The sequence below is a fragment of the Antennarius striatus genome, chromosome 19 (genome assembly GCF_040054535.1).
Source record: "Antennarius striatus isolate MH-2024 chromosome 19, ASM4005453v1, whole genome shotgun sequence".
In the NCBI taxonomy this organism is placed as follows: domain Eukaryota; kingdom Metazoa; phylum Chordata; class Actinopteri; order Lophiiformes; family Antennariidae; genus Antennarius; species Antennarius striatus.
The window spans coordinates 6848291-6861199 of NC_090794.1; the positions used below are offsets into that span (position 1 = coordinate 6848291).

At 37.1% G+C, this 12909-nt stretch overlaps 1 protein-coding gene across 1 annotated transcript; it reads right to left on the reverse strand.

Annotated features, from left to right (window-relative positions):
• Positions 1 to 527: 527 nt before the first annotated feature.
• Positions 528 to 10771, reverse strand: adgrf3b (adhesion G protein-coupled receptor F3b). Its single transcript, XM_068343305.1, has 16 exons — positions 10718 to 10771; positions 10456 to 10468; positions 9720 to 9875; positions 9105 to 9239; positions 8876 to 8937; positions 8728 to 8786; positions 7853 to 8043; positions 5963 to 6193; positions 4847 to 5083; positions 4594 to 4734; positions 4273 to 4472; positions 3514 to 3699; positions 1896 to 3185; positions 1455 to 1496; positions 1337 to 1366; positions 528 to 605 (listed from the first exon to the last, which is right to left on the reverse strand). Exons 1-16 carry the CDS (start codon positions 10769 to 10771, stop codon positions 528 to 530), a joined length of 3105 nt encoding a protein of 1034 aa, XP_068199406.1.
• Positions 10772 to 12909: the final 2138 nt, after the last annotated feature.

The following is a 12909-nucleotide window of genomic DNA, read 5'->3' on the forward strand; positions in this document are numbered from 1 at the left end:
TTTCACACTTTCTATTCTTTCTCAGGTGAACATCGAGCCAGACTTCCTTCTATACTGGTAATACATGTGAGGAGCCAAACATGGACAAAATTATTCTGGGAGCTCAGAAGTCTTCGAGGTCAGAAGTCAGATGAATAACGTGTCGTCTGCATTCATTCAACAGGGAAAACAAGATTTAGTTTAAAAAACAGCTCTATGTCACCCACAGTGTAATGAAAAATAAAAGACGATATATTCCTTCTGTTTAATTTCATAAACTATTATCTCCTATACATAGAATGTAGGAGCTACACTACAGGACATGTTTCACGACACTTTAAAACGAAACAAACTTATCTAATTTGTTCTGTATGTAACCAGCTAACACACTGACTGGGACATACAGAACATATATATATATATATATATATATAATTAATTACAAAATTGTAGAGCAGGATTTGTCTCAGCTGGTGCTACTGCAATTCACTGATAACAATTCTAACAAATCAACAAGTAACATTGTACTTTTTAGGATTCATTCAACACTACAAAATCAAATGTGTTCTCTCGCAGGCTTCAGGCAGAGCTTTAAAAGTGTTGGCTGCTGCTTCTGTCTTGGCGATCTGTAACAAAAAGTCAACAACAAGTAATCAGAACATCTAAAGACCAGCCTCACAAACCCAAAAATGATGTTTTCTACTCACATGTAGTGTAAAACTGACTCGTTTTGTTTAAACTGCATTACAAACTGACTGCTGTAATTAGAAAAACCTAATGTGGCCTCATTTAATAAACAAGGCTAAACAGGGCTAATCTGCACCTAAAATTATATCACCTTTAATTATGACTTGGTAAGGGAGTATTAATTGCTCACTCAGAGATATTTGGTGCTCAATGAAAGCTCTCACATGTTTGCACAACGTCATGTTCAAGTAAAATTAGTTTTCAAAGTTTGGAATAATTGCAGATGGAGTACAGTAGTACCTTGGAATACAACATTAATTCCTTCCAGGACTGCCTTGCCCCAAAGCACGGCCTGTATATCTTGGGTTTTTGCTCTTTGTGGAACAAAAATATGGACGGAGCAACGACTCATATCTCAAAAAACTCATGTCGAGTCACTTGTATCTCAAGGTACTACTTGAGATTCAAAGATTAAGAGTGCTTTGGAAACCATTAATGAAAGACAACTGACCTCAGCCTTCACTTGATTTTTGTGGTTGTGGTTGAGGTTGAATTTGTAAATCTCTCGCCTTTTCCTCTTTTTCCCTAAAGATAGAAGCAAACATAGTCATGGTACATGTTTCTGTCATTTTACGATGCACTTCTGAATAGAGCTTATTCGCAGTCTTACCCTTATGATCTTGAAAAATTCTTCTCGTACCTGTTCACGATCAACCAGGGATTGTTTAAAACTTAAAAAATATTCAACAAATTTTCATCAAATCAAAGAATACAATGACAGGACCTACCTTTGGCTCTGCAAAGCAACCTGTTAGCAAAATGAGGAGACCCTGCACAAAAAAAAAAGGGTTTGTTTATATTGTGACAAAATTTTCAACAATTCAGGAACTACTCTGATATTTCGACAGGGTTATAAGGATTCCAGTAATAATGGAGAGATTGGGTTGGTAGATTGATGCATATTGTCTTTAGAGTTGTTTTTTCCCCCTTTATATACTATACATCACAGTGAGTGATGTATATAAAAAGTTGCCGGTGCCGATCCCATGTGGGGAACAACACCGACCCTAAATTTAAGTAGACCACAGACAGTTGAGGTGAAGACTTGGGCTTGTCATTCTAGTAGCATAAAATGTTGCCTCACCCTGCTATCCTAAAGCACTGATGAGGAGCATATTACAAAGGTCTATTATTCTTTTCTCGACACAAACTGGAAGAAACAAACTTACCTGGAAGGAGTTGAAGATGGTGAAAGTGTAGTTTGCGATCTTAAATAAGGTACTTCCTTTGTCCAGTAAGAGCAGACCAAAGCCAATTATCCATGTTACGCCAAAAACAGGTGTCAGAAACACCACCACTTTAAGGATGCTTTTTGCTGTCTCCTTGTCTTCTGACTTATTGCCATCAGAAGTCCGTACCAAAGTAACAATGACCACAAACATGGAGAAAAGGTTTGTGAAGGTAATACTTCCCACAGGAATAAGGAAAGCATGAATGGAGCCTTCCAATAGTCTTTCAAAAACAAGCCAGCAAGTTTTGGGATTATAGTAGGGCCTGTTGGTGTATTTGCAATAAATATAGCTGGATCCCACCATTAGGATCGGGCAAATGTAGCCTATGATGCTGGATAAAAACATGAAGACTCTTTTCCTCAGTGGGGTGAAAACAAAGATGAGCTGGTGGACGAGCATGACACTCAAACACAACATCCAGCTGAACTTGGCTAAGAAAAATAGGTGTTTGCTAACAGTCAATGCTAGGCACCAGTTTTCACTGAGAATCTCTGGGTAAGAAGAAGCCAAGAAACTGCATTCGGCGAGCAAAAGGAACACGGCAATATTCACCAGGGCTGTATGACGGAAATATGAAAGGTTGGTCTTGACCACTGCCGCCCACACTAGCCATTCAATAATGAGGAAGATCACCAATGAGCAGATGGACACAGCCAGGCCCACAGTAGTAATAATATCAAGAAAATCATCAGATATGTCAATCTTAGACATGAGGACAGAAAATGAAGTCAGGTGGTTACATTCACAGAGTGTGTAGTTATCATCATCAGGTTTAGCAAAGCATCCTGAGCTTGACCAGTCTTCTTTTGTGGTGTTCCAGAAGACACACGTAGGTGTTTCCAGAAGATTGTCCCTGGGGAAGTCCAATCTAATTACAATTGAGGGATTGTTGTTCCCATCTAGTGTGACTGATATTAAGAGTTCAATAGGCCGTGTATTGGCAAAGTTGTTCCTCAATTTGTCCGTTAGGTTCTTCACAGCAACAACTTTCATTATCCCATTGCTCTTGTTTACATCCACTCTAATGCCAAACACATCACAGTTTTGAGTTGAGCAAAATTTGAGGTCCACGTTTTGAGATTTCAGTCCATTGCTCTTGTTGACCCTGATATTTTTCACCAGACCCTCCAAAGACTCAAGGTAATTTGATGACATTGTTTGAATGATGGAGTCATTGACATTGTCCCAAGACTTGTTTAACATATTGCTTGCTGCGCCAACCATATCCTGAAACCCAAGAATATAATAATAATTAAAATCAGACTTAATAATCAACATGCAAAAAATTCTCCAAAAGTCAATTTACCAAATACAGAAAGGAATTGCGCCAATTAAAAAATCTGTTATTTCCTGTATTTATTCTTTTTAAAAAGGTTCTGAGCCTAATAGTTTTGAGTCACTATCTTTAGCATTTGCATATAGTTGGCTGTGAAATAAGGTGGGTCAGATCAAGTGGACTTTAACTGTTATTTGGAACAGTAGATTTGAACAGTGGATTTCAGGTGGATTTGAACATGTATTAAAATAAAGGATATGATAATCAGCAAGGGCTTACATATAGGACGTCTTCCTGCAAAACAACACTTTCTGATGCTCTGGCCATCAAATCAAGTACGTCAATGGATGCGATAATGTCAGCCGTTGTGTCAACGGAATCAGATTCAGACAAAGAGCTGTTCTTAAGTCCTTCAAATATATCCAAGGCTGCCTGCTGGGTAGCCCCAAGTCCCTGTAGAAAGTGCTAAAAACAAAAACAGCACATTAGCCCCAAGTAAAACTATACAGAAATATGCACTGTATCCTCACACAAATATTGGTGCTGTCTGGAATGCCAAATTGTAAGTCTACATACAAGTTTTTATGACGTAGAGATTTTAAGGAATCCTTACTTAGATTCGTAATTTAGCTTTTCTAGGTATGATCAGGATGATAGATTCAGAATAATATAATACATAAAGACTTTCAAAACAAATTTAAAAGCTCACCGTGTAGTTTTCACTGATAGTGAAGCTCATATTTTCAATGAAACCACAATGGAAATATTATTGATATGATAAAATCTAACCATACAATCAGGCCTGAGAGTAGTGTGGGGATCTGGGCTGAATTCAGAGAAATAATTCTTGGTTTGCAGCTAGAACTTACTGTATATAATTGAGCAAACTCAGAATGACTGTTAACTTTTACAAGTAAAAAATTAACTACACAATTTAAGTTCTTTGACTGTTTCCGAGTAAATGAGTATGTTATTTATGACATTAAAGTCAGATAAAATTATATATTTTCAAGGCAATGAAATGTAATGCACACTTACATCGGCTGTATTTAATATTTTGGCTAACTCTATCGAGATACAATTGGAGAACACCAGCCCCCAGGTGGTGCCTTTACAGGTTCGTGACTTATAGCCAACCCTGCCCACTGGACAGGTTTTATTGACCACCGTGTCACCATCAGAGGCTTTTGGCCACAAATCGCCATGTTCCACATCGTCATCGCAGAAAGTTGAACCCACTTGTAGGAGAAAATAAAAAGTCATAACTAATGTAACAGAAAATGCAAAAAAATATGTATAACTAACAAACATGCACCATAGACTGATAATTGGATCTGTATTTTAAAAATAAGATCTTACTATAAACTACTGGAATATTGGTATGTTCACTTTTCTTCTGTCCCACCAGGTTTTGAAAAGTGACACTGACAGTTTTTGGTTCAGTTGTTTTCTTGCAGCTGAGAGGAACAGTGAAAGTATAGAATACGAATTCTCCATCAGCTGTAAAGAAAATGAGTTTTAGTGTCAGTGGTAGGTTTGGGGATTCATCGTGCAACACTTACAATAACTATACTATTAGATATACTGTAGAAATGCTATACAATGACCTTACACTTGTTCTGTAGATTAGACATCCGTTCATCCATGTAGCTCCACCAGACTTCATAACTCCCTCTGCTTTTTAGAATGGACACTGTGACATCCACAGGCATGGTTTCAGGGTTCAGCATACAGTCCGCAGAAAGAGGGTCGATTCTCATATGGATCTCATCAGGGAGGAGGGCAACATTCACTTCTGCCTCAGCGGTGTGTGTTATTGACCCAGTGGTGAATCTGCACTGGTATGTACCTGCAGGGAAAATATAAGTGAGTTCACACGGATGTATCTAGGAATTGTCTGACTTTTATTTTCTCAGAGCAGCAAAAGACTTGTTTTTGAATTGAAAACAGTTCCTGCAGTGAAATTTGTACTAAAATATAAAAAAAATATTATCACCCCAATGGAATTTGAGCTGTAACAACTTTCATTTGAACTTCTTGCCATCATTGGTAATGCGGCTGCAGTGTGTATCAACAACCACCAGGGGCAGACGTGAGCTGCAGTCTTCTCTCTTGCCTCTACGTACAGTATGTGTGTATATATGCGTGAGCGAGACAGACACGTGACCAATAAAGTATTGTGTTACCTGATAATTGACAAAGATAATCTCCTGATTTGTTGCATTATTATTATTGTTCTGTGACTCTGGCTACACGTACAGTAGAAGTCATAAAAGCTGCTAATAAAACCAGATCAGTCAGTTCTAATTTCATTTTTAATTTAATTTAATATACTTTAGTAATCCCTGAAGGGGATATTTTATGAGCATATTTTCTCCGACATTTTCTATTTTGTAAATAAGGAAGATGTCACAATTTCAACAACTAATGAAACAACAAATTCCATGTGAATAATAACTACAGAAAATGTGAAATGTGAAAGTGCTCAACTCATAGATGGTGTTAAGCATCATTTGTAAATTTTAACATATTGCATTTTGAGCCTGATTACATAGCTAGTAAAAAAAAAATCAAAAACTCATGACTCTCAGTGGCTCACTGAGTTATTATAGCATTAACATGAATAAAAATTAAGCACATACATAAGTAGGTACAGACAGATTATCTTTTCAAATAATGATTTTTGATTTCATTTTGACTGGAATTTATTTTCGATAACTGGGCTTGCCTTCCCAGATGCCTGTCAGTTCCTGCAGTATCAATGTAGAGCAGGACGTGTCAGCCTCCGCAGTGCAGCTGTGGTCCAGTTTCACCACGCTGCCTGGGTTGAGCTCAAAGTTGCCAAGTTCAGTACTCATGTTCCAGCTGACGCTTTCTGTGGGCTCCTCAATCATACATTTCACTACTGGAGACGACTGGTAGCACACCTTTGTCTCTGGTGCCTTGATGGTGACCATCCCTGTTTTAAGAGGACAGAGGCATACACAGCACACAGACATGATTAGTTACATGATGGCTTTTCAGCTCCAGTTCAATGACACTAACAGCTGTCTCTTTATCTGGTAAAAATTTAATTTTATCTTATAAACTGGAAAATGTGGATATCCATTGTCAGAACAAATATTTATGTTGTTAACTAATGTTATTTATTCATGGGAATGAGCATGAACTCTGTGGTTGTTTTCAAAATTTTAAACATTTCTTATTTTGCATTATATATTCATTCATTTATCTTAGGTGTTCAAAACTGTGGTGAGACCAGCGATGTTGTTTGGTCTAGAGACAGTGTCACTGAGGAAAAGACAGGAGACAGAGCTGGAGGTAGCAGAGATGAAGATGCTGAGGTTGTCTCTGGGAGTGACCAGGAAGGATAGGATCAGGAATGAGTACATCAGAGGGACAGCAGATGTTAGAGGTTTTGGAGATAAAGTCAGAGAGGCCAGACTGAGATGGTTTGGACATGTCCAGAGGAGAGATAGTGAATATATTGGTAGAAGGATGGTGAGTTTTGAACTGCCAAACAACTGGAAGCAACTGATTCGCTGTGGCGACCCCTAAAGGGGAAAGCCGAAAGGAAAAGAAGAAGAAAAAAATATTCATTCATTCATCATCTTGAAGATGAGGCGATCATAGTCGTCTCACCATCAGCTGCTTATCCAAATCCCAGCTGACTACAGGTGAGAGTTGGGCTACACCCTGTAAGTCATCAGTTCATCACAGAGCCAGTTTTGCAATGTGTATTGTAAGTTTACTTAAATTTACTTCATAGTGGTTTTGAAAAATGTAACTTTTCAAAATCAACACCACAAAATAAGATCATATTATAACTGCAGCACACCAACACAGAAAACACACAAAAAAAAAACCCTTTTGTTTGTCTTCAGCATCAACAAAATCAGACAGTTCTACAATGCTGCTTGTTGTTTTTCTGTCCACAAATGTCTATTAGGCTGGAACAAACAACACATTTTTTACTGTTTTTATTACACTGAACTGTTGTGACGCTTCCAAGTGAAAACAAATTTTCCATAACCCCTGTCTTATTCCAAAGTTCTGTATTCTGTCACTTCGAGTTGGATGTATTCCATACCAGGACACTGTCCTGTTTGTATCTGGACATATACTGTATTAATTTAATCAGTGGTTCCCAAACTTTTGTACTTCGACTGGTGAGTTTCAACGGCGTTCGTCCTTTCTTGCATTTACAACAGCTCAAGAAAGTCATAGATTTGCATGTGATGTAAATCCATCTCTCATGATGGGACTCTTACATCGGTCTAATCAGACAGACATGCATAGAGACAAGGAAGGAACATTAGAAAATCAGGCATGTTTGAACCGATATGTGTCAACATTTTTAATTAAAGTGGAAAAGTGATGCATCACTACTAGAAAATAGCAGCCAATCTTTTGAGCAAACTTAGTCACTCAAATTGTAAACGCTGACACAGAAATAATAGTCCTTCCCTTTCACTTGCAAATTTAGTTTTTGCACACGTTTGTTGTTGGGAATGTTTAAAAGAATCATATGGATTCTTCGGAAATAAAAAACAGACATATTGAGTACTAATGACGAAGCATCCTAGCCACAATAAATAGTTAACATGCCTTTACTGACCTGCAGTGTTGACCAGGATGGTGGACTCTGTTATTGTCTCTAGGGCAGTCAGCATGATTTGAAAATGAGAAGTGTTCAGTTTGGAGCTGAACTCTGCTTCAAATTCAATGACGCTGTCACTTGAGTTTTGAGGTTTGGAAAGGATTGAAAGGCGATCATTGATTGGTGAGAGAAAAAGCATCAGTTTATAACTGTGATTAAACATACATGACATTAGAAACTGAAAACTTCACATATTAAGACAATCAAAGTCTTCATATGTTCAGATTGTTTCATTTATGTTTTGAGACAAAAAGTAAAGTTCATCATTTGCAAACATTGATTATATATACAAATTTTTTATAAGGGAAGAGTATGAGTAATATTACTATGTGCAAACACACTGTTGATTTCAAAATCTTGTGTTTTATTGTATAAATGAGACATATTTATTATATTAATAAATTTTCCTTTCTTCATTACCCATAGTTCTTATGGGGCCTTTTAATTTTGTTTATGGCTTAGAAAGAATAATTAAACACTGAATCAAATGAAAAGATGCTGGACAACGCTAAAGCCTTGCTTGTTTAACACAAGTTGAAACTAATCAACTCCATTCTGAGGGTCAGCAGGAACTCCAACAAAAGTTTCCCTCCAGACTGCTTTCCTAATAAACTTTGTCTTCCAGATGCGTCCCTGCCTCCACATGTATTCTTTTAATATCCATTAGGTCACCTGTTCTATCACGTGTTCCACACAGACTAAGCCAGGTCGAGGTTTAAACATCCAACATCCTTGCCCTGTTATTTCATATATGGTTGAGGAGGGTTTAACACAACGCACCAATTACTCAAAAGTGTTGAAAAGAACAGAACAAATCAAAAAAAGTGGAATACCTCTGGCTGGTTATATTCAAGTACACAAATCCATTTGTAGTTTCCATGAGGAGGTTAAGCTTTGAAAGGAGAGAGAATGAAATCATTTCTAATTGACTTTTACAGTGACAAAAATCCTCAAAAGATTTGTGACAATAGAGATACTTACTTTCTCTTGCTTTGAGTCATCCCAGTTGTTGAGACTCAACATAATTGATCCATTGACGTTAACTGTGTCAATTGCAAACATTAACATTATCTGATTCTGACACCCACAAGCAAATATGTACATCCATATGGAAATAATAAACAAGTATGGAACAAGGGAGACCTAATACAGTAATGAACATAACAGTATTAATCCAAAAGAAGGAATATCGATGCAGCTGGACTTTTACCCTTCACTTTGGGATTGCACATAGGAACCATGGTGGACACATCACCAGGGCAACTGTGGTCACTGCAACAATAGAATTCTTGGCATATACGGTTGGTCCATATGTATCCATCAGCGCAGCTGCAACTGTAGGTGTCTGCAGAAGACACACACTCTAGAAGGAGAAGCATGATCTTTTCAAGTTCCTGAAAACCTGACAGGCATGATGTAATGATGTACTGTAACTGCCTGATATCAGATGATCAAATTGAGATTTTAGATGGAATCGCTCAAAAATTCTCAGCTGGCTGTTATGAACAAAACTATCGTAAACTAAATGTAAATGATTGAGAAATTTTGTTTCGCCAATTAATTTTAAAAGCGAATCATATTCTAGGTGGTGCTATTCAAGCACAATCTCTAGCAAGGAGAAACCAAAAGCAGAAACTAAAATCTAGCCCAAAAATTTAACCAACTAAAGTTAGAATTTGTGTGTCTGCTTTAACTCGCATTTTAACTATCGTTCTCATCCGGGAAGAGAGACAAAAAAATCTTATGTCTATCAGATAAATAAAAATGGGAAGTATTGTCACATTTTGAGCTGTCTACTTCCCTAGAGGAAATAAAGGGATGATACCTGCTACCAGTTCAGGGTTTGACAGGGTGACTGTGTGGGAATCTCCGTCAGCATTATTCACTTGGAGGTCAGTTAATGAATCCAGAACTGACAGGATGGTCAAAACTTCTAATGAGACGTTGCTCTTGATCAGCAGCTCAGCAATGTAAACGTCACCTAAAGCAACATGAGATGTTGTTTGCAAGTGTTTACTGTAGATACGATGACGGGTTTAGTACATAAGTGCTAAATCGTCATGATGAAATTAAATCATACATTTGGTGCTTTGATGCTGATATGTGAAGATTTATGAGGGAAAAAACATCAAGAATCACTTGACAAAAGTTATAACATGATTAAAACTAAGTGGTCAAAGCAGCAATGTAACAAAAAAAACGCAAACACAAAAAAATTCTTTAATGATAGTGAAGACCTTTAAAGCCATTTCTAAAACAAGAGTCTGCCTGCAGCAAACTGAACCAGCGGTGGGATTGTAATCCACTTCAATCCATTATAACCAACGTTTTAATCCAGTTTAAGGGAGCTGCACAACACAGAAGTGAGAACAGCAATGAGAAAACTTTGACGACCCTTCATAGATGAAAAAACGGATGTTATATGCAATTTCCTCCGGGATTAATAAAGTATCTATCTATCTATCTATCTATCTATCTAATGACCTTAATGATACCATTTGTCTTAGATCTACGTTTACATTTACATCTTCCAGGGTAAAGGAAGCACTGCAGTGACTCACCTTCTGCACGGGCCTGTAAGAGGAAACACAGGCAAATAACAGAGTCAGTCTTTCTGTTATGGGGGTTATTCACTCACATGTCATATCCAGCATGCCAGTAAATATAACCAGAACATTAGAAGGTTCAAATGAAATTATTATTATTATTATTATTATTATTATTATTATTATTATTATTATTATTATTATTATTATTATTATTATTATTATTATTATTATTATTATTATTATTATTATTATTATTATTATTATTAATGTGTACCTGATGGCAGATGTACGCAGCTCCAATCAGGACCAGAAACACCCGGGAGCACATTGTTACTCTGTAGGGAAAAACACTCATACTTAATAAAACAACCACTAAAGCAGCTGCAGATCAATCAGATCAATCAATTCCTTATCGCCTCCTAAAGAAGTTACGGTGGATGTGTTAGCTTTTTAAAGAATCTAGAAGACTTTGAGCAACATATTCAATTTTTCAAGCAGATACAAACATTCACTCCAGCTCTGTTCAGACCTTTTCCAACTTCAGTTGCTAAAATTTGTATTATATCAAAAGATAGATGCTAATTTTGTGTGCATGCTGATTGGTGCTAGGAAGGTTTTGTGCACTTGGTTTATCAGAGCTTGTTATTTGAACACAGCTGGGTGTTTCTGCTGGCTGCACAACCAAAACGATTAGCTGAAAGACGCTATAATTTTTAGTCTTGGTCCACTGAATACACACACATTGCTGTAGATTCTGTGTGAGATAGACGCTTCCATAACAATCAAACAACGGGTCCAATATTAAGTCGGTCCCAGAACAATAATATGAAACTAATTCAAAGACAAAGACAGCTGTTAGCTCTAATTTCCAAAAATAACCCCTCCATTGCTGTCTGTCACACTGTTCCATTTAAAACAGCAATTTCTTAAATAGTTTATCATTTAAATTAAACTGGATGTTAGTTCTCCACAGTGTAGCTCCACTAACATACCATGTTTTTCTAGAAGCTTTATCGCAGCAGCTATGTGCTTTGGCTTCCAAAGTGTCTGATCTCTGCTTTTCCAGCATGTTTGCATAGTTTTGAATTCAGTTTGGAAGCAAAGACAACATTTTGGTGGTTTTCCCGCCTACTTGTAGCAGTGCAAGTCTTTCCACACCACCAGCAGAAAAACCAGTAGGTTCAAATGTGAGGCCGATGTGGTAGAACTCATGAACATTTACTAAAACCATTGATTAGACAGAAACATAAGATTATAAACTCTAGTATCCACACAAAGATTTACAAATCAGAAAGTATATATATTTATGTATATTCTTTATCAGTCATCCCAATGAGGATATTGATATATACTTCCATTCATAATAAGATAGTATAACAAGTTTTGATTCCCCTGACAACTTTGTGTAGAATATTTTCTATAGGAAAGAGTCACTTTTTCATATGAGCAAAAAATGTCCACCTGGATGATGTCACATTATAATGCATTAGCTCTCTATTTCATGGCTTGGAAGAGCTCAAAGCTCATCAACAATGTTGTGGTTGGACAGGTCCTTATATAAAAAGGTAATTTTTCCCCACTAAATGTTCAAACATTTTATTTTGACCTACAAACAGATAGTCCCTTATACAATTCTTCTACCCATTTTTAAGCATCAGTGTTACAGAACCATCTGTACTGAGAAAGATTTGGCCTAATGCTGCCATGGTCTTATGTGTTTCACGTATAAAATATATGAATAAAAAGCTCTTACCTTGGCTTTACACTTAGCATGGTACAGAATGCAGATGATTAACCCGTCAGCTTTGCTGCAGCTATAACAGAAATCCAACTGTACTTCATATCTACCATGCATATGTCAAATTGGAGTCAAAGAAAATGAGCTTATCTCTTAGACAGCCTGTACAATGCTGGGAAGGAAGAGTGCCTTGAGGTTGATGGGTACTGCGGGGGGGGGGGGGGGGGGACAAGACACTGATGTTTTAAGACCATTTGCATGGATGACATTTCTCCATTTGGATTGCCTTGACTGAAATACGCACAGAGCGTTCCAGCTTTCCATCGATATTTACCTACCAAATGAGACATTCTCCTTGAGAAGGTCAAGGAGTGAGCCCAGCTTAGTCTGGGCTCACGAAACCTGCAGCTGAAGATCTTTGATTGTCACCAAAATGGGTGGTTTCACAGATACAATGGGACTTGCACTTAAAAGATCTGAATGCTTCTCTCACCACAGTTTATAATCAAAGTATCATACTGCAGTGAGTTTCAAGCAAACTATTGAAAAAATGAGAAAGAGGTCTTCAAAAAAAATCAGCACAAAAACGGAAAAGAGATTTCAAATCCATTAAGTAAAACTCCTGTGAAGATAATCCTCTGCTTTTAAAAACTGGTTGGTGATGTGACTTACAAAAAGTTCCCTTTTTGTGTTTCTGATTGTTTATGTATATTGACTGTAAATGTCTC